At 34.7% G+C, this 21,109-nt stretch overlaps 1 protein-coding gene across 1 annotated transcript; it reads left to right on the top strand.

Moving 5' to 3' along the window:
- The first annotated feature begins 3,255 nt into the window (after positions 1-3,255).
- Positions 3,256-5,977, top strand: LOC127801514 (ankyrin repeat-containing protein ITN1-like). The gene is made up of 3 exons (XM_052336725.1): positions 3,256-3,811; positions 3,964-4,490; positions 5,309-5,977. The coding sequence occupies exons 1-3, from the start codon at positions 3,256-3,258 to the stop codon at positions 5,975-5,977; spliced, it is 1,752 nt and encodes a 583-aa protein (XP_052192685.1).
- The last annotated feature ends 15,132 nt before the right edge of the window (positions 5,978-21,109 follow it).

The following is a 21,109-nucleotide window of genomic DNA, read 5'->3' as shown; positions in this document are numbered from 1 at the left end:
GCCTGTGAAAGAAGAAAGGTTAGCCCATTAAAAAGCAAACTAAGGAACCAAGGTATAAAAAATTTTCACTTACCACCAAACTATGACGGACCATGAAATCGCAGAGAGGGATCCCCTTTAGCCTTGAGTCGTCGAGGGGCTTCGAGGTCGCGCCCAAGAGGTCGGGCATGGAATCCAGGAGGGAGTTAACAAAGACCTCTCCTGGTAGGGCCTCCAGCGCTAGCTCCTTCTCAGGGACCCTAGCCCTTTTAGCCCTGATGTCCTCCCTCTGCTACGGCTGGTTAGGCCTCCTCTTCAGCCCGCAGCAGGAGCATCTCAAACCTCCATTGCGACCTCCTTCCCACGGGCCCCACTCGAACCGTGGTCGCGGGAGGTAGGAGCCCGATGCCCTAGCTGCTGATGGGTTTGTTTTTGCTGTTGCGGTTGTTGGGACATGGCTCATCTTGATTATTAATTAAAAAAATTGTGAAAGAAAAGATAATAAAGATATACGGACAACGACGGCCAAACAAGTCATAAAAATATCCTGCATTACTTACCTTAAAACATACCATACATACCATGGGATGGGAGGACCAACATGTTATTTACTACTTTTACCAACCCATTATGGTCTTTAAAATAAAAAATTAAGAAATTCTATTTACAGCTACCTAATTTGTTCTTCACACTCATTTTAAAATTGCTTCTATCCATAATTACTCTTTACAGTCACTATTTTTCAACAATACCCTTTACTATACACAACCACTTGCTCGTTGCACACACCATCATCACACCCGACTATCATTGTTGGCTATCGTTAGGAATGGGGCCTCCATCATCGCAAAGCTCCCATTGGCAACTTCCCATCACCACCACTTCTTCTCGTCCATCCGTTTACACCTCCACGACTCTGGATCCGAGTTTCTTGAAAACTTTAATTAAATCCACAACACCCAAAAACATTCAACCAACAACCCCAAAATGAAAAAAAAAAAGAGAGAGAGAGAAAGAAAGAAAAAATAAATTGAAAAGATCTCAAGAGTTAATAAGTGAAAAGGCAAATTAAGATTGAGATTATTGTTGAATTGAGATGTGGGAGATGAGATGGGGGTTTGGAAATGAGAACAAAAAGCTCAGGTGACATAAGCATGGCGTTGAACCCCGTTGTTCGCATCTTCTCTAGCCAAAAAAGACGACCCAAATGTCTTCTTCGACATGAGCCCGAACCCTGGGGCTCGAAGGGCCATGAAAGACGGTTGGCACAGATTGGTATGACCGCCGCCATGGCTGATCTTCTTCTTTGACCGCTTCCCTGGTGATTTTCGATTCTCCAATTGTGTGTGTGTGTATATATATATGTGTGTGTGTGTCTATGTATGTGTTTGGATGTATCGTCATTCCTTCTATTCCATGGTTGTATTTACATCCATTTTTTTGTTTTTGCCATATCATTTTCAACGAGAATGGGTGGCCGCGTACGGTAGCTTGCAGGCAATTTATTGAGGAAGAAAGTGACTTCAATAGTAAGAGTAAAAATAAGTTTTCAAATGAGAGTATTTTAGGTATATTAAAAGTAATCGTGGAAAGTAAATTAGGTGGCTGTAAATAGAATTTTCTTGAAAAATTCCAAGATAGACACGAATGACCAAACTACCCCTGCAGTTCCACTCTTATAAAGGCAGCATGGAAGCGGACGGGACGCCTCGAAGTCAGCTGTCGTGAGCGCCATCCAACTTCAGTCACCAACTCTGCAAATGGCTGCCTCTCATGAGATTGAATACCTCGCTTAGGCCTTTTCAGGTTCTTTCTTCTTTCATCTCTCTTCTTTCTTCTTTCAGACTTATGATAAGGCATTAATTAGTTTTCTTTTGAAAATCTTTCTTCTTTCTTCTTTCAGACTTATGATAAGGCATTAATTAGTTTTCTTTTGAAAATTATCGGCGACCAACTTCAAAGATATTCCCAAATTTTCCGGATTAATTAGTTTTGAATATTTGAATGTTTTCTTCATTACTTTTTCACATTTTCTTTTGTTCCTTTGGCTTCTTGGCAGTTCAGCTTTTCCAAGATGCTGTTTTCTCTGCAACTTTCTTTTTCCGAAAATGACAGTTTTACTCATTATGTACAGAAAATGACACCAGAAATATGTTACAGTAGCACTTGAAAGTTAGTGTTGTGTTCCATTAAAGGGATTATGTCAGTAAAATTGACACACAAGCATGACTTGAATTAATATTTTAACTTAATAATGATATTTTGATAGCTAAAGTGAAGAGAATTTTAAGAATGATTTTTGTGCACATTAGTTTTTGTCATTAAACCATAATGATAATATCACATTAACCAAATGAGAGAATATAAAAATTATCTTCTACCCCCACATAATAATTGATGATAATATGTTATCGGATAAATGATTAACAATTATCTAATATCTTACAAGATAGTTGAAGTAAATATCTTATCAAATATTATGACGTTTATCTGATTGATAATTAAGTTAAATATCATATATGATAATATTAATCTAATAAGATAATTAAAGAATTTAATAAGATAATTGACTAGTTTAAAATTTAATTTGATTTATAAGATGTGTATAACTTTTGATAGTCTTGATGAAATACTGCTTCTATGATTATAAATTGGGGTTTAATCCTTTATTTACCCAACACAAAAACAAAAAAAAAAATATGATTATATTTTATATCTATTATCATGATTGGTGTTAAGGGAGAAAAAATCAAATTCTGATATTTTCGTTATCAATAGAGAATTCTCTTTAGGGCTTGAAGTCTTGATGAATCTAGATATATGTTTATTTAATCGCATTATGTGAATTACGTAAGATTTCTATAGTTTATGGATATGACATGTAATTATTCCTTATCATTCATACGAGCAATATTATACTTTACACAGGGGATCCAGGGTGTACGCCAGCATACATACATCTTCTGTTACACACAACTTCAAAATTGGCATCTCTCGATAACATCTTACTTTAATTCTATTTTTCACTTTAGCATTACGCTCTTCCCCCGCCCAGAACAAAAAATGCCACTCGTGCTTTGAAAGTACACCAGCTCAGAGCAATATTCAAGTGCTCTTCACTTTAGATTCTTGACGAAGTTCAATAATTCCTTCACTTTATCTCAACTATATATTGCAATTCCATCACAGTACTATAGCTTAACCCCTCCTCCATTTTTCTTTAACTCGTGACCTGAAACAAATCAATTCATGCATCCCGCACTGTACAAGGCAGCCATGGAAGGCAATAATATTACTGAAGTGCTCGAGCGAGACCAGGTCGAGCTCCACGATCAATTGACCCCAAGAAAAAATACTGTCCTCCATGTGGCCGCCCAATTTCAGGACAACGAAGAATGTGTCAGAACAATGCTCATTCGGGAGCAATCTCTAGTTAGGCAGGTGAATTCCAAAGGGGAGACTGCCCTTCATATTGCAGCCAGGAGAGGGTGCTCCGTTACAGTCCGGGTGCTTCTTGAGTTTTCGAAAATACGAGATCTTGAGAGCGACGTTGAGCTTTTGCGGATGAAGACGTTGGAGGAGAAAGACACTGCCTTGCACGAGGCTGTTCGCAACAATCATCTTGGTGTAGTTAGGTTGTTGCTAGAAGAAGATCCAGACTTGTCCTATGCCGCCGCTAACAGCGCTGGAGAGACTCCACTTTACTTGGCTGCCGAGAGGGACTACCATGAGATCGTCTCAGCAATCTTAGCAGAACCGCGCAGAAATCATGCTTATGGCGGCCCAAATGGAAGAACAGCCTTGCATGCTGCGGTGATTGCCAAGTGCTCAAGTACTATGTTCCTTGAATCTAATTTATTCTTTTCTAATATGTTCATAACGGAAATAATAGGACTCGTGACAGATTTTTTTTTCATTTTTTTTTAATTAGAAGCAAATGCCCATTAAGTACTATGCATGTTTTGATTTATTTTTACTTATCAGATTGTGTGAGAAACTTACTAGAAAAGAATCGAGACTTGATCAGAATTACAGACTCCAACAGATGGACGCCACTCCATTTTGCTGCGCGTTTTGACGTGGTACCGATAACCAAACAACTTCTTGACACGGACGAATCCATAGCACACCTCACTGCAAACGACGCTGACAAGATGACAGCTCTTCATTTAGCAGCTAAATGGGGCTCATTTGGCATGATGCAAGAGCTTTGGTCACGCTGCCCTGATTGCTGGGAGATGGTCAACGAGAGGGGTCAAAATGTTCTTCACATTGCAATAGAGAATGAAAATAGTGATATGATCAAACAACTTTTCAAGTCCACATTTCCCGTTAGTAATTTGCTCAACGAGAAAGACAGAGATGGGAATACACCTCTTCATCTACTTGCAACTTCCTATTGCAACGCACCTGAACTGATAAGGCATCGCGCAGCAAATAAAGGTGCATTTAACAAGAAAAATCGAACTCCAATAGACGCAATAGTGTTTGAGAATGCAAATTTAAATGAGGTAATTAATTAATTAAAGATGCTAAATTTTCCCATCTATATGCCTGGGTAATATGCTTTATCCACACATCCATGATACTTGAGAATTGGTTTTATGAGATTTGTTACTTTTATATGCTATCAAATTGCATAATCCCATGCTTTTGGTACTTCCTTAATTAGAATTTCATAAAAGACACTCATTAGTTGAATTAGAATTCTATAAAAGAGTTCCATTCAGCTATATATAGCATTTTTGTTTAATATCTTACATATATGATTGATAATAAGTACTTAACTCTTAAAATCCTAAATTAGGTGGAACTTTAATTTGTTTTTAAAGAAAGCCAAATGTAGGCAGCATGAAAAACAAATTCTGAAAGTCTGTCAGACTTAGGAGATAGGGTTAATTTGTTCAAAATAGATTTAATATATAATTATTAAATAAGCTCAATATAAATCAAGTGAAATTTTTTTTGCCAAAATCAAGTTCACGGTATAAAGGTTACATATATATGCTAAAACATTTGTGCTCAATATTTTCATTGACACTCAAAAAAGATATATTGTATCATGAATAATGATGTTATTCGAATCAAAGTAGTTGGGCTGAATAGGCTGAAACCAAATGGAATTTTTGGATATTATGTATGTACTGCATTCCAACTGCATGACAAAAAATTAAAGAGTCTGCTGGTAAGTAAATGGAGTTCAATTAATGTGGCTTGGTAGGAGTGGGTTTTGATTCGTGATTATTACTTGAGATATAATATCACAATATATTCGGGTTCATTTAATTATAGCTAGTTTAAATTTCAAATCTTTTGAAACAAAATGCAGGAGAACATCATGGAACTAATCAACGCAAACGCTCCCTTGGGCCGGAGAAACATAATCTCCGAAGACAAGGAAAGGATAGAAAAGTTGAGGCGTCTTTCAAACGAAGGTAAGGAGAAAATGGATGAACAGTTCACTAAAGTTCACAGCACCATAATCCTAGTGGTCACCTTGGTAGCAACCGTAACCTTCGCCGCCAGCTTCACCGTCCCCGGCGGCTTCGACGGCAACCAAGGCCCAAACGAAGGCATGGCAGTTCTAGTCAGAAAAGCGGCCTTCAAAGCATTTGTCATCTCCAACACAATGGCTGTGACTTTCTCCATTTCTGCTCTGATTCTCCTTTTGGTCTCATCCAACTTTCAGACTTTTTGTTACTTATGGCAGCTTAAGGAGTTCAAACGATTTACCTGGGGCTGGAAATCCCTCGTCGTATCCTTGGTGGCAATGATGGTTTCTCTCATCACCGGAAGCTTTGCTGTTTTGGCCACTTCCATGGGTCTCGCCGTTGCCGTTTGCGTCATTAGTTGTGTCGGCTTTCTCATTTTATGTGGTGCGGTTGGCAAGATGTCTCATGACATTGTGATCCAGTCGAACATCAAATTCCGCATGGATCCTCATTACAAGGTTTCCGAGGTTTTGCATCGAATCATTGAGTTATTTGGGATTAACTAGTTTGTTGTCCTTAGCAAAGTAATTTACGACTCCTACAGAAGTTGTTTCTCACCTCATCCATCATGTCCTTTTACATTCCTCTTCCAAAGGAATGTTGTGTGTTTCATGAATTCAGAAATATATATGAAGCTCCTATTATCGCTACTCGCTAGTCCAAAGTAAATAGGCCTTCTGTTTAGGCTCATCAATTGAACCCACATAACTTAATTAGGCAAAATTATTTTTGTACTTCCGAGGCACGCGTGGCGTCCCAAATCAAATGTGTGAAGAAGAAAAGGAGATGCACAATGACAGGACCATGTTCTATACGGAACCGGAAACGGAAATGCAACGAATATCCTTCTAAAAAAATAAATATAAATAAGATTCGAAATGAAAATGAAAAACGTTTTGAAAATGGGAATGAGGCGTTTCCGTGCAACATATAGGTTCTATATAAGCATATTATTGGTTTGAATACGTTGAGGAAGAAAAAGTAGGCTAAAACTGAGGCAAAAAAACTTCACTTTCATTTATCAATAACACTATATATATATATATATAGTACAAAACATGTTTTCTTAAAATGTGCAACGTAACCACCTAATTGATCCTGATTTTTCGCTCCTCGACAAACTAAAGATTATTCTAAAATTGTCCAAGAAACTTTCCACAATTTAAGTTAGATTTCAAAGAAAAAATAATTATTACATTTGGACAGCAAAAGTTTCAACTTTCAAACTCCTCCTTGTGACTTTTGCTGAAAACACCAACTCCTTAATATTACAAACTTTACCTTAGGCAAAGCCTTAGTTAGGATGTCAACCAACTGATTTTCAGAGTTGCAGTAAATTAGCTCGAGTTCTTCTTTTTTATCATCTCTCATAAAGTGATACTTGATCTTCATGTGCTTTGTTTTTCTATGGAAGACAAGGTTTTTAACAATTGCAAATGTTCATTGGTTATCAAAGGATTTCTGTTGCACCTTTCTGCAGCTGTGAGACATCAGGCATGATCTTCCTCAACCAAATGGCTTGATTAACAGCAGCTGGTGCAGCCACATATTTAACTTCTGCAGTTGATTGAGCCACAATGCCTTGCGTCTTAGAATTCCAGCTAAACACACCTAAACCAATTGTAAACAAATAGCTTGATGTGCTACTTATGTCATCTTTAGAACCAACACAATCACTCTCAGTTTAACTGATCAGCCTTGATTTTTAAACCAAATTCCCAGATCCTCGGACCCTTTGACATATCAAAACACTCTTTTAGCAGCCTTATAACGTAGCTCACTTGGACTTGTTATGATTTTGAATCAAAAACGAATCACAAATAAACTATTAATCACACAAATGAATACAAAATTTAATGTGAAAAACCTAAATAGGAAAAAATAACATATAAAAAGAATAAAATATCATTGTAATATTAGTACATGATAGACAAATTCACAAGTACACGAAATCGCTCAAGTAATAAAATAGTGAATAAGATATTGTTCTTACTAAAATTATATATTAAGTACCAAAATTGGTTAACCCTATTATTATTTAAATTATTCAAAAAAATTGTGATTAAACTAAACCTAAATATAATTAAACTAATTAATCTAATTTCAACAATGAGAGAATAACAAGAAAATATAATATTAATTTATTATTAAGATATTTTGAATTCACTTAAATCAATCATATTTAATTCATTTGAGTTATAATCCAATTTTAAATATATATACAATAGTTGAACAATCCTAAAATAAATGATATTCTCTCTCAAGTCATACTAATTATAGTGATCAATTTTTATTATCTATTTTTCAATAACAATAATAAACATCAACCAATCTATTAATATCAATGGTTATTCAATTTAATTCCACACAAATCAAGACTTTACTTCCGTTATTTTTTTATGGAATTTTTTACCTAAGTCAAATCATGAAACTTTTCTTCCAATCTGATTTCATGACAACAAATTAGTTAAATATTAGCCAAACATTTAATAACTTTAGGAATAATAAGAAATTCTTTGCATAGATGAAAAAAATCAATTCAAATAAACATAAATTGCCAATAATTCAAGTTTTATAAAAAATCCTAGTAAATAAAATTAATTCAGAACAGATTTAATGGAATCCATAAAAAATAAATAAATGACAGATTAATGTTTCCTGGAGGTGTGTATCGCCAGATCTGAATCAGCTGAATGTCGAATGATGCTTGCTTGCGCCTCTGCCGCCGAGCTTGTGTTACCCAGCAACGCCTTGCTTGCGTGGCGTGACTGTGTGGCTGCCTGTGGCCAAGCCTTGCGGCTTGCTGCTGCTGCGACTTGGCTTCCTTCTCCGTTCTCCTCTTCCACATTTATATTAATATATATATATATATATATAACTGCACGGCCAACCTAGTCCTCCTCCAATTAGAATTCTCATTCAACTGTAATTCTCCTCCAATTGCCACTGCCTCCTCCTTTTAATTATTCAATATTAATTTATTAATTAATTCTTAATTAATTTATAATATCAAATTTAATATTATAAATTAATTAAAAATATCTTCTCTAGAGCCCAATTTCCTAAATTTATTTCCTTTGCTTAATTCCTACAAAAAGATATTCAATTTATATAAAATCTATATAAATTCACATTTTAAATATGAAAAATTGCATAAAGCTAAGATCGAAATTAGATCAAAATATGTATAAAATTAAGACCTATTAGTACAATAATAATGTATAATTGCAATAATTCTAAAATATTAGATATATACTTATTTATAGATGTATCATTCATTTTTATAGATATATATAAAAAATAATTTAAATAAATCAATATTCTAATCAAAAGATGAGTTACGAAGAAAATAAATTTTGATGAAACTTACAAAAGATAAATCTTCAATTGTAAATGTAGTCTAATCACAGTCAAATTTAACGCCTTAATCACAATCAAATTTGAAGTACCAATCATAGTGAAATTTGAATTTTGAATCACAATTATAACAAACTTCACCTTGATACAAAATTCAAATATGAAATTATTCATAATTCTTTTTTTTAACAAAATCATGAAAAATTAATCTCCCTATGGGGTGTTTGTTAATCAAGATAAGAGAGAAAAAATGTCAGATATGGGAAACATTTCGGATGTTTGGTCTTTTCAACGTGTTTGTTAAGCTTATTTGACCACTTCCGGAAAAGCCCTCACGTGACCTCTATCTCACCCTTTGAAGATAAATTTATCTGACCTCCCCCCTCGAATAAATTTATTTAGCTCTTTCAAGATAAGGCTCAATTACTTGTATGCCCAAAATATGATGGTTAATGCCATTTAATGCATTTTAAAGATTTAAATTTATTTAAAAAACTTATTTATTTAACTCTTATAATTAATATTATTTAATACATTTTTAAATTGTTATATGTTTTAACAATTTTTAAATTTTAAATGACATTATTCATTTCATTAATTTTTAAAATTTAAATTTTTTTCTCTATATATATATATTTTATTAACTAATATAATTCGTTTCATCAATTTTTAAATACACAACGGTCACTGTAGTGGATATTTTCAGTTATACTCAAAGAATAGACAACAAAATCAGGCTCAACATATCTTTACTATCTTAATGAGTATTCCATATTCAACAATGTAAATCCACCTTAATAACTCCACCTTCATCTAAATCCATCTGTGTCGAAATTGCATGAATCTTAACCTATTATAATGAAAATTAAATATTCTAATCTAACAATGGAATATTATACTTCAAGGTAGCCATTACGAATATCAAATAACACCAAATAATGTCAAACGATTGACAAATAAAAGCCTAATATAAAACAAACTAGGATAGCGGATCTAGGCGACATAAATCTAGCAAATCTGGGCTGGACAAATTTGGCGAGTTGGATCTAGTTTGCTTGGTTAGATCTAAACGAATCTAAGCAGAGGCAATCTGGGCAAAGCTTGAAGCTTGAGAGCCGATGATGATGGCATTCAAAAAGCCGACGGCAATGGTGACCGATGGTGGTGGCTTGGCAACCAACGGCGACAATGATAGAAGATGTTAAAGACGTCGTCGATAGCAGTAAAAGGCAAAGAGACGGTTGACCATGGCTACTCCAAAAACAAAAACGACATAAATTAGATTCGTCAAACCTCTTCAATTTCACAAAATCAACAGCAAAGTCCCATAAAGAAGAAGCTAGTTGAGCCATCACAAATTCAAAAACAAAGTTTTAAGATAATTGAAGATTTGTGGTGTTGTATGGGAAATATATTGCAGTAACTCGGAGATTTCAAGGCACAAAAACTCATTTTCCTTAAGACTTTGTTTATCCCACAATATAATGCACAAGGGATCCAAATAAGCCTCCAAGATACAATTGATCAATCAAATGTAATGTTTGTTGACGAGTGTGCAATTTCTGACAACAAACCTAAATTCAAGGAATTTATAAGAAACACAAGAGGATTTGTATTCTAATTTTGCAGTAAGAGACTACAAAGAATTGATCTTTGAATGCATGGAAATTATGAAGTTTTATGTAAGAAGGTAGGAGAAGAATAAGGAGAGAAAAATAAAATGAATTCTCAAGTATTTTGATCCAAGAATGCATCAATTTATTTGTAGATAACGTTATAACCCTTCACCAAAGATTACAACCTTTCATATGTGTAAATAGAATTCAAAACAAGTGAGAAACAAGAGCCAAAACCCAAACCAATGCATTAAAAAGTTGCCTGATACAAAATTCCAATAGTAAAAAAAATGAATCAGGCAAACGCTTGGTTTCTTCAAAAAGTCACCTTGCGGCCTTTTTATCCCGCATGTAAATTGGTTCAACCTCTTGTTCTTTGACATGGATCTCTTCCCGAACATGTTAATCATGTTACAAAAAAATTCTTTTTGAAAATCTCTCCAACAATCCTCCACCATTTTCAAAATGAATGAAGTTTTGAAAAACTGTTGTGTAAGTTAGCTAAACTTATGCATAAATAAAGGTTTCTTTTGGACTTGAACCTTCATGTAGTAAAAACATTTCAAATGTCAATCAAGGTGGCATGGTATACAAGCTTTGAACCAGTGACCCCATCTGATTAATCAAAAATACCTCACGTACTCATTTAAATATCCTTATTGTGTTCATAATTATCGACATGTGAATAGGCCATGTGTCCTATATCTTGGTTTTTCTTTCATGAATATCTTGAGTAATTTGCCAAACCACTTTGGAGATAGCACCATCCCCGATATTCATATAGGTAGGCTTATTGAAAATACGAACATACATAAAGCATTTTATAGATATCTATATGAGCCTATTAAGAGCAAATTAGCTCAACCTTCCATTATCGATACGTTTCCAAACATTTATACCTTGGGATAAACTTAAATGTTTGCAACCACTCATATAATGTACTTTACTCATTGAACCTAAGATCTTGATGTTTCAAGTGTTAGTTTGAGTTTCTATCATTGATGATTATGAATTGGCCACAACCCCATTCCTTTTGACGTTTTAGAAACTAAATCACTTGCAAGGCCTTTCGTTAAATGATCCGTCAAGTTTTGACTTGACTTCACATAGTCCACGGTAATGACTCCATCCGAGATCAATTCTTTAACCGTGTTATGTCTTAACCCAATGTGTCTAGACTAGCCATTATATATTTGGCTATATGCCCTAGACAATGTATCCACACTATCACAATAGATAGAAATCGGAGACATAGGTTTAGGCCAAATAGGAATTTCAATCAAAAAATTCCTTAGCCATTTCGCTTCTTTACTACATAAAGCTAATGCTATAAACCTCACATCCATGGTGGAATTCTCTATACAAGTTTGTTTCTTTGAACCCCATGATATAGCACCTACACCAAGTGTGAAAATCCATCCACTAGTTGATGCATGATCTTCTCAATCGGTGATCCAATTCACATCCATGAATTATTCTAAAACTAGAGGATAATCGAAGTAATGTATGCCATAATTCATGGTTTCTTCTAAATATTTCAAAAATCTATAGACCCCTTGCTAATGCAATTGGCTTGGATTGCTTGTATACCACGACCATGGTGGAATTCGCTATACAAGTTTGTTTCTTTGAACCCCATGATATAACACCTCCACCAAGTGTGAAAATCCATCCACTAGTTGATGCAGGATCTTCTCGATCGGTGATCAAACTCACATCCATGAATTCTTCTAAAACTAAAGGATAACCTATAATACTCGGGAAATTCTTCAGGTTATAAATGATATTTTACGAAGGGTATAGTGAAATTTTTGAAAGAATGGGGTTGTAAGGTACACTAACACAATTTTAAGTAACCAAATCGACTGTAGGGAGTGCCCCGAACCCTAGATGTTAAAGGAAAATGGAATAATATCGACGAGTAATACGAGGCATGATTTTAGGCATCAAAAGAAGTTGGATCGGGAATGATTTTCGGTACATCTATGGATCAGGCTGAAAAATTAAATCGACATAGGAAACTTTCAAAAAGTCAATAGAGTGTTTTGAGGACTTAGATTTTATATATGAAACAACTCTCAAGTGATTTCGGGTTGAAACGAAGGGATTTGGGTCAAAACAATCAATTGGGCCAAAGTGTAATTTACTAATTTTGATCGAGGGATGTCAAAAGGATAATTTTTTGGGAATTTTGAGGATGAAATGAAGAGTACAAAATGTGTGGGCCTTAATGGTAGTATTGGAAAGAGCAAGGGTTCTATGGAAGGGGCCGAAATGGCATTTAGAAGAAACAAGGGGACCAAAGTGTAAATAATCAAAAAGCAATGTGAACACAGCCAAAAATGGTCGCCACAGCACGTGGAGCCGTTTCTGGCAATGGGACGACCGAGGTAGGGCTCGAGGGAGGTTGTATATGGGGTGGGGAAGCTTTGGAGGCCAAGCCTTGGCCGGTGATTGACTGAGAGGTGGTCGGATTTTGCTATAAAAGATAGGTCGAGGGTTTTAAGAATTGGCACAAAAATTGGACGAGTTTGTGATATTTTATTCTTAGTAAAATGGTTTTGATAATGACTATATGAAAATCAATCTCTATGGATTATATGAATGAGAAAACAAATTTGTAATAAATGAATTTTGAAGCAAGGTATGAAATCCTATGGAAGAAATATTGAGTATGGTTGAGTGAGGTTTTATTTCAAAATATATTTTTGATAATCCCAACTTGCTTTCAAAAGAATCAAAATGAGGTTTTGTTAAGTTTTCAATATTTTCAAAAGGATAGTCGACTATGTGTTTCATCCTGTTGACTATGCTTTAGAATAGTCGACTATGCTGTTAAAGATAGTCGACTATGTAAAAGGATAGTCGACTATGTTGTTTTTGATCAGTCGACTATTTATGGCATCTGTCGACTATTTTTGAATCTGTCGACTATCATATTAGGATAGTCGACTATGGCTTTTCATCTGTCGACTATTTTTGTTCTTAGAATTCAAAATTTTCTTCACATTTTTGCAATAGTCGACTATGCATATATATCTGTCGACTATGGGATTTTTGTGTTATAAGATAGTCGACTATGCGTTTTTGTCTGTCGACTATGTTTTGTTTTATTTGTAAAAATAGTCAACTATCCATTTTCTTCTGTCGACTATATCTTTTACAGAAAGCTTCCAACGGCTAGTTTTTCAACTCCAACGGTCACAAACGGCTACATTTCTCTTCAATCTTTTGGGAAGCCTATAAATACAAGTCATGGATGATCAAGAGAAGACTAATGGACGAGAACGAGTTGATCTAAAGAGTTAAAATCATTTTTACTCGAAGCTTACAATCTTTGCGCTTTCACTGTTGTATTTTCTATCCAAGGCTTTGTTGTTCTGTCATTGTAAATTTATTATTAAGCCTTGTTTTCATTGTGAGAGAACTTGTAACTAAGAGTGTTAACTCTTAGCTTCTCTCTTTCATTTATATCGTTCTTATTTTCCTAGCTTTGTGCTAAAAGACTTGCTCGTTGAAGCAAGTGGCTGTAATTCCTAGCTAGGTGCTAGAGGGCTTGCTTGTATAAGCAAGAGGTTGTAATTCCTAGTCTTGGACTAGAGGACCTACTTGGTGTAAGTAGGGGGTTTTAGTGGATGGTTTAAAAAATCCTTAGTGAGGAGCTAAGGTAGTGGATTAGGCTTGGGTTAAGCCGAACCACTATAAATCCTTTGTGTTCTTCTCTTGTGCTTGTGATTTTATTTCATTTATTATTTCAAGCAATTCAATAATCCTCACTTGCATCGAATTTTCCATCAAAAGGATTTCAAAGTTCTATCAAAGATTTTTTAAAATATCCAATTCACCCCCCATCTTGGTGTGTGCCATAAAACCTACTGTTCTATCAGTTTGTGGGTGAATTGAGGGAAACCAATAGAGGGCTTTTGCTCTTTGGTGTGTGGGCATCGTTTCTAGCGCATTTGGGAGCTTTTGGTGTTCATTTGGAGCTGTTTCAAGCATCACCGAAAAACATGAGGTAGATGCCAAGGCCGGACCTGTAATTAGCCGTTTAAGGCTTTTTTTCAATGAGTTTTCGGGCAACAAAGGGTGCCACTATGATCGACTGAGGGAGATCTTCAAGGGGGTGGGGTTAGATCGGCCATCAAAGCAATCACCGATGGTTGAAAGCGAGGAAGAAGATCGGCACGTGGGCTGCACAGGCCATCTTTCACACGCAGACATGCACTTGGCACGTGAGGGCGCATAGGACCAAGGGTATTTCTGGAATTTGTTTCAATATTTTTCTAAAATTATTTTAGGAATTGTGTTAAAAAAATTGGGAAAATGTTTGAGAAGATAATTATTTTAGAATTATCAAGGTGAAAACTAGGAGAAAAATAGAGAAAATTATGAAAAATTAAGGAAAAATGGATTTTAATGCTCTTTTAAATAAATATGATGTTTTAGGAGTATCGTGACTCGAGGTTGAGTATAAGTACGGGTGTTTGAGGTGTGACACGCAAATCGAGGTTGTGCATGAGGATCAAGACATTTTAAATACGTTCGATGTGAGTGTTCGCCTCCAAAACTTGATTTATTGTGAGTGTTCTTACCCTAAAACTTGGTATTTGTGATACCTAAATGTGTTGTGATTTCATACAAAATGGTTTTGTTACATGCGAACGGTAACCAATGACGGTTGGCTTCATGAGGGAGGTTCATCCCTAAATGTTTGTACATGTGCATTCTATTTTATAAAATGTTGTTTATATTATGCATTTAGTTGTAATATGTGGCATTATCATGTGTTTCGTGTTGTTCATATGGGATGTCAGTCTGGAATGTTGTCTGAATAGTGTAGTCGTAATTCCCCAATGGTGTTGTCGGAATAATGTATAGGGGTATCTTGTGCTGGTGTGCATGTTGGGATAGTCGCCTAGGTTTTCGTGTTGGTCCGTATAGCCAGGGAAGTTGCACTAGGATGATTGGTGGTCCATATGGGATATGAGTTGAGATTGGATAATGGTTCCTAAATGCTTTTGAGTGGAAACATAATTCCTGACATAATTATGGTGAGCCAAGTGTAATACCCTTGATGAGTCATGATAAAATAGTCAATTAAGAGAATAATGGAATATGAAAATTTTCATAATTGCCCTTGAATCAAAGAGAAGGCACATAATGTATAGGATGCCTTGAGAAGGGCAAAACGGTAATTTGGAGTCCCGTCCTATAAAAGGTAAATATTTTTTTGGTGGAGAAAATAATTATATATTAGAGAATTGATTTTGGGAGAAATTAATTATTATTTAAATGCATGAGAAAATGAATGGAAAATGTGGAATTAAAATGGAAGCCAAGTAGAGTAGATTGGTGACACTTGGCAAGATCTCATGGAAGGGATTTAATTAAATATGGGAATAAGAAATTAATTGGATTAAGTATAAGTGAGACACTTGGTATGATCTTATGAAGCAAGAGTGAGATTTAAAGTAATTCAAAAAGAAAAGGAAAATAGTCTCTCAAGCATTAAATGAGAGTTATCATGATGTGAATTAAAGAAATTCCTTATTAAATAAAAATTAGTCATGCATTTATGTGGGAAAATGGTGGATTAAAGTAAATGCAAATTAAAGGGGATTATGTCTTTCAAGAGTAATTTAAATTAAATAAAAAAGAAATAGATATTAGTCTCCATTAAATGCTTGAAAATTTATAGGATTTAAATTAAATGAGAAATGGGGAAAATAGTCAATCTTGAAATTAGTCAATATTTCTTAATTTTGAAAATTAGGGAATTATGGGAATTGAAGCTTTGATCCAATGGTTGAAGATTTAGATTGGAAATGATCAAGATCTAATGGCTACAATTGATTCTTGAAAGTGGCATGGATTGCCAAATTTGCAAATAAATAAATATCTAATAAGCCTAATAAAAAGAATGGATGGTGGAGATTTAGTCTCTAGTTTATCATCAAGGGTGGAGATTTAAAGAGGCTAGATGGCAAGGATTGTGTTTTTCTAGAGAGTAGAGATTAGTTCTTTCTAAATCAAAGGCTAGGATTAAGTTTATCAAAAGCACAAGGATTGTGCTAGTTTCAAGGGTTAGGATTTGTTCTTCAAAAGATTGATCAAGGGCTAGAAATTAGTCTTGAACTTATGAGATGTCAAGACATTATATATAAGGAAAAAAAATCTCTAAGAGGAAGTTTTGCTTAGTGGAAGAAATTAGAGAACAAGGGAGAGTTCTCTTGTGAGCTTCCAAAGGAGAGAAAGGTAAGCTTTGATCTAAATCTTTTCTAGAAAGAAAGAAAGTCTTCATTTCTCCTTTCATTTCTCTAGTCTTCAAGATCATTTAATGCTTTAAGAATTCTTTTCTTAAGGTAGTTGAAAGCCAAAGAGAGTCTTGGCAAGTGAAGTCTTGAAGTTTCAAGGAAATAGAGATAAGGGATGACCCCAAGTGGTAGGGGTTTGCTTGCATTTGTAATTGTTTGTATGAGTTTCATGTAATATTCATATTTGCATGATTTGTGTTCTAATGTACCTATGGCCATATGGAGGACTAGTGATGTGGGAAGGGTTGGTTGGTGCCTTAACCTATGTGGTTATGAAGGCATGGAAGACTACCCATTCATTGCATTGCATTTGCATTACATGTTTATTTTTCATGTTATATTTAATTTTGCATAGCACCCTTACTGAGCAATGGCTCATAAGGTCCTTTGACCTCTTTGTAGGTGGGGAATCTTCTAGAAGAAATAGAGTTTTGGAAGATTGAAGGTAATGGAGTAAGAAAAATGCATGTGAAATTGAATGTATTCTGTTGGTATAGTGGATGCTAATGTATTTATTTTAGTTAAATATGTATGAATTCTTAATGTGGATGGATTGAGGAAAATTTTAATGTTCTAGAAGGTATTTGAAGTATAGTAGCATTCTGAAAATTTTGGTTAAATATATATATATATATATATTTGGTGAAAGTCGGGCTGGAGAGGCCGGGCGTGCGGCTGGGCACGCATAAGGCGCGGAGGGCGCGACCGCAGGTAGTAGGCACGCCCACGTGCGGCCGCCCACCCGTGCGGCAGGCGGCCTAAGCGCTGAGGGCGCAGCTGGGGGCTGCCGCATGCCCCTGCTGCTGTTGTTTGCAATTTTTTTTATTTAATTATTTTTCTTAATTTATTTTATTGATGCTACTTGAGTTTCTGAAATAAAGGCATATTTAAAAATATATATATTCATAAATAAATGAGGATTTGAGCCTCTAAATTAATTATTAAATTTATGTAAATTTTGAGGCATTTGTAGCAAAATTTATATATTTTAGAAAGTAAATAATTGAGTATTTTTCTTGAATTTGGAAAAAAAAATGGATGCGGAATCTTGATGATTTGAAATTCAAAAATTTATTTCTTAAGGATTGGGAATTTGAGGTATTTTTGAAATAAATAAAAAGGAAAATCAATGGAGATTTGATAAGGAAAATTTTATTAAATTTTTTCCAAAGAAATATTAATCCAAATATTTTCTAAAGTATTTAGAAGTGAGAAAAATAGGTTAATAGTTGAGGCAAAGAAAAATTATTTTCTTATAATTAAGGCCGTATGCCATAATTTAAATGAAGCAAGTGAGCTAGCTTATTTTGTTGAATCCTGGGAAATCATCCTTGGCTCTTCATTAAGAGCTTGAGAATGAGTGACACTTTGTGAGGTTTCAGGTTTTATTTTCGCGGAGTCGTTTCGGTATTTTCCCGGATCCTTGAGTGGAAAGAAGGGAGGGCAAAGCCTAGTTCCCACCTAGGTCGTTTCTCATTGAAACATAGCATGTCTCTTCATCTTTGCCTTAGCGTGTGAATAGTTAGTTGATTATTCACTAGTAACACCTATAGGTGGGAGCGGGGCATTACACCAAGTTCCTGCGTTAATGTGACCCTCCTGGTTTGGGGGTGGTAACGATTATTCCTGAGATGTTGGGGAGATGTGTTAACCTTGCCCCTCTTAAGCTAGGATCGTGTTGTGTCGATGTGTTGGTGTGGTGATGTTACCTTTAGAGAGATTTCTCTTTCCCCGCGGTTGGGTTAAGCATGTGAGGGATTATCTTGGGCTAGGGCTTGTTGGGTTGTGTTGGTTTATTCATATCTTGCATACATTCGTGAAACCGTGTTTTGAACTCTCAGTTAGATGATTCATTATCTAATATGGACTTTGTCCCTAGAATATTCAAATGTTCCAGGTGAAGGTAGTGGTACGAAAGGAAAAGCGATTGCCGATAAGTGACGGTGATTAATGGATTATTTATAGTATATCGTTTTCAATTATTTTGATGACATCATGTAAAACGTTGGTTAACTTTTAAGTTATGAATAAGATGGTTCGGTTGTATATCATTCGAGATTTCGATCTAGCTTCCGCATTTGAAGTGATTTACGTGTCTTAGTTTATTAATGATTCTAAATTGATATACTGAGAAGGTGTAACGGGATCTTTGGGGGACAATTTATGTGTGGAGTTTCTGTTAGAAAAAAATATATATATCCCCGAAATCTTACGTTATCAACTCCCTAAGAAAGTGGGGTGTTACATAACTGAAGTAATGTATGCCATAATTCATGGTTCCTTTTCCATTGGAAATAATAATTCTTTCAAACTTCTAATGCCATTGTTTAGATGCTTGTTTAAGTTCATACAATTCTTTATTTAAGAAAGTTGTTTTAACATCCATTTGATAGATTTCAAACTTATATATGGATACCAAAGGAATCAATGTTCTTATAGTAGTCGTCCTAGTAATTGGTGTGTAGGTATCGAAGTAATTAAGGCCTTTCTTTCGAGTTAAACCTTTAGCTACTAATCTTGCTTTGAAGTTGTCTATGGTTCCATCTATTTTCATCTTTTTCTTGAAGATCCACTTACAACCAATAGGTTTAGAACTCGAATGAAGATCTACTAACTTCCAAGTCTTGTTGATCATAATAGATGACATTTCTTCATCTATTGCTTCTTTTCAAAAGGTTATATCATTAGATTTCATTGCCTTTTCATTGTGAGAGGATCCGACTCAATTGATTGCATAATTGTAGTTTGATTTATGTGTGAGTCCCTAGTACCTTCCACTAGATGTATAATGAAACCAGGTCCAAAAGTTTTATCTTTTCTATCCCTTTTACTTCTCCTCAACTCCAAAGAGTCTTCAATAGCATTTCTTTTGTTATCCTCTCTTACTACCAGTACAATGGTATTCAGATTTGTAAATTCAAGAATAATAGTAAAGTTGTTCTCATAGAATATAGCATCTCTAGAGTCTATCACGGTGTTAACTTCAACTAAACTATTAGGTTCTACAACTAGAAACCTATACTCTTTTCGCATATCCTAAGAATATGTATTCTATTCTTTTTTCACCCAATTTCTTAATCTTTGTATCAGGTAGCCTAACAATAGCTTTACGACCCCAAACACATATGTAACACCCCACTTTCTCGAGCGTGTTATAACTTAGGATAATTCTGGAATAATATTTTTTTTTCTTTCAAAACTAATACTAAACCATATCATTCCTCATATCCATCCCAAAATTTTCATACATCTATCATAAACATCAAATACGGAAACTAGAATCGAACATAACATCTTAATATTATCATAAATTAATTCTTACATCCTCATTAACCATAAATCTATACATCATTATTCCTCAAAACGTTTAGAATTCAAAGTAGCAGAACTTAAATACATGGGCTACATAACATACATTCGATTCATTATTCAATTCATCATGCACTTTACTAAATGCCATTTCATGCCTGATTTGTCTTCGTTTCTACTACAATCTCCATCTAGAACCTTTGAATATTCCAAGGACAAAGTCCAAATTAGATGATGAATTATCTAAGTAAAGGTACAAAAATCATATTTCGTGCATGGATGCAAAATGTCCTTTTCCATATCATTTCGGTTTGAGCCCATCATACCTTATTACTACTCCCCATTTTTACAGCCTTTTTACCAGACCGAGGTGTATGGGTGCACCCTTGGAAAGTAGCAGTCCCGGCCCATATTCTCAAAATCTTGTGCAAATGCATGATCAATAATATCATCGTGAACATATGCATATTTCATCATTAATACATGTAAATGCAATTTACGTGACATACCACATCCAACCATGACAACATGATAAAATTATTTACGTAAAATCAAATTTTGGGTAGAACCACTTACCTTGAACGCATCTCATAATATCTTGATTCTCGTGCCAATCTTCTAACGTACTCAATTCAGATCATCAACATACCTTGGTCATCATATTTATTCAAGGATATCAATATACTATTTTTCCTAAATTTCTCATAATTTTCCTCTATTTCTTCCTATTTTTCTTCAATAAATACAAACTAAATATTTCTCAATTATTTTCTTAAATATTTCTAAATAACAATTCACAAAATATTTTTCTAAAAATATTAAAAATTCTAAAACTCACTTAGGCTTAGCTTTTAAAGCCTCCTTGATACACGTGCCCTGACCTCGAAATACGTGCAAATCTTTGATTCTCATGCCCGACCTCAAAATGCGTGCCCAAACTATTTTTCTCGCCAAAATCTCTGAGATATTAATAAAACACAACTTCCTATTTTCTAAATTTTTTTATATTTTTTCTTCCATTTTCTTTTTCTTTTTCTTTTCT

This window comes from Diospyros lotus, chromosome 5 (assembly GCF_014633365.1).
Source record: "Diospyros lotus cultivar Yz01 chromosome 5, ASM1463336v1, whole genome shotgun sequence".
In the NCBI taxonomy this organism is placed as follows: domain Eukaryota; kingdom Viridiplantae; phylum Streptophyta; class Magnoliopsida; order Ericales; family Ebenaceae; genus Diospyros; species Diospyros lotus.
This window is presented reverse-complemented; position numbering and strand designations above follow the sequence as displayed.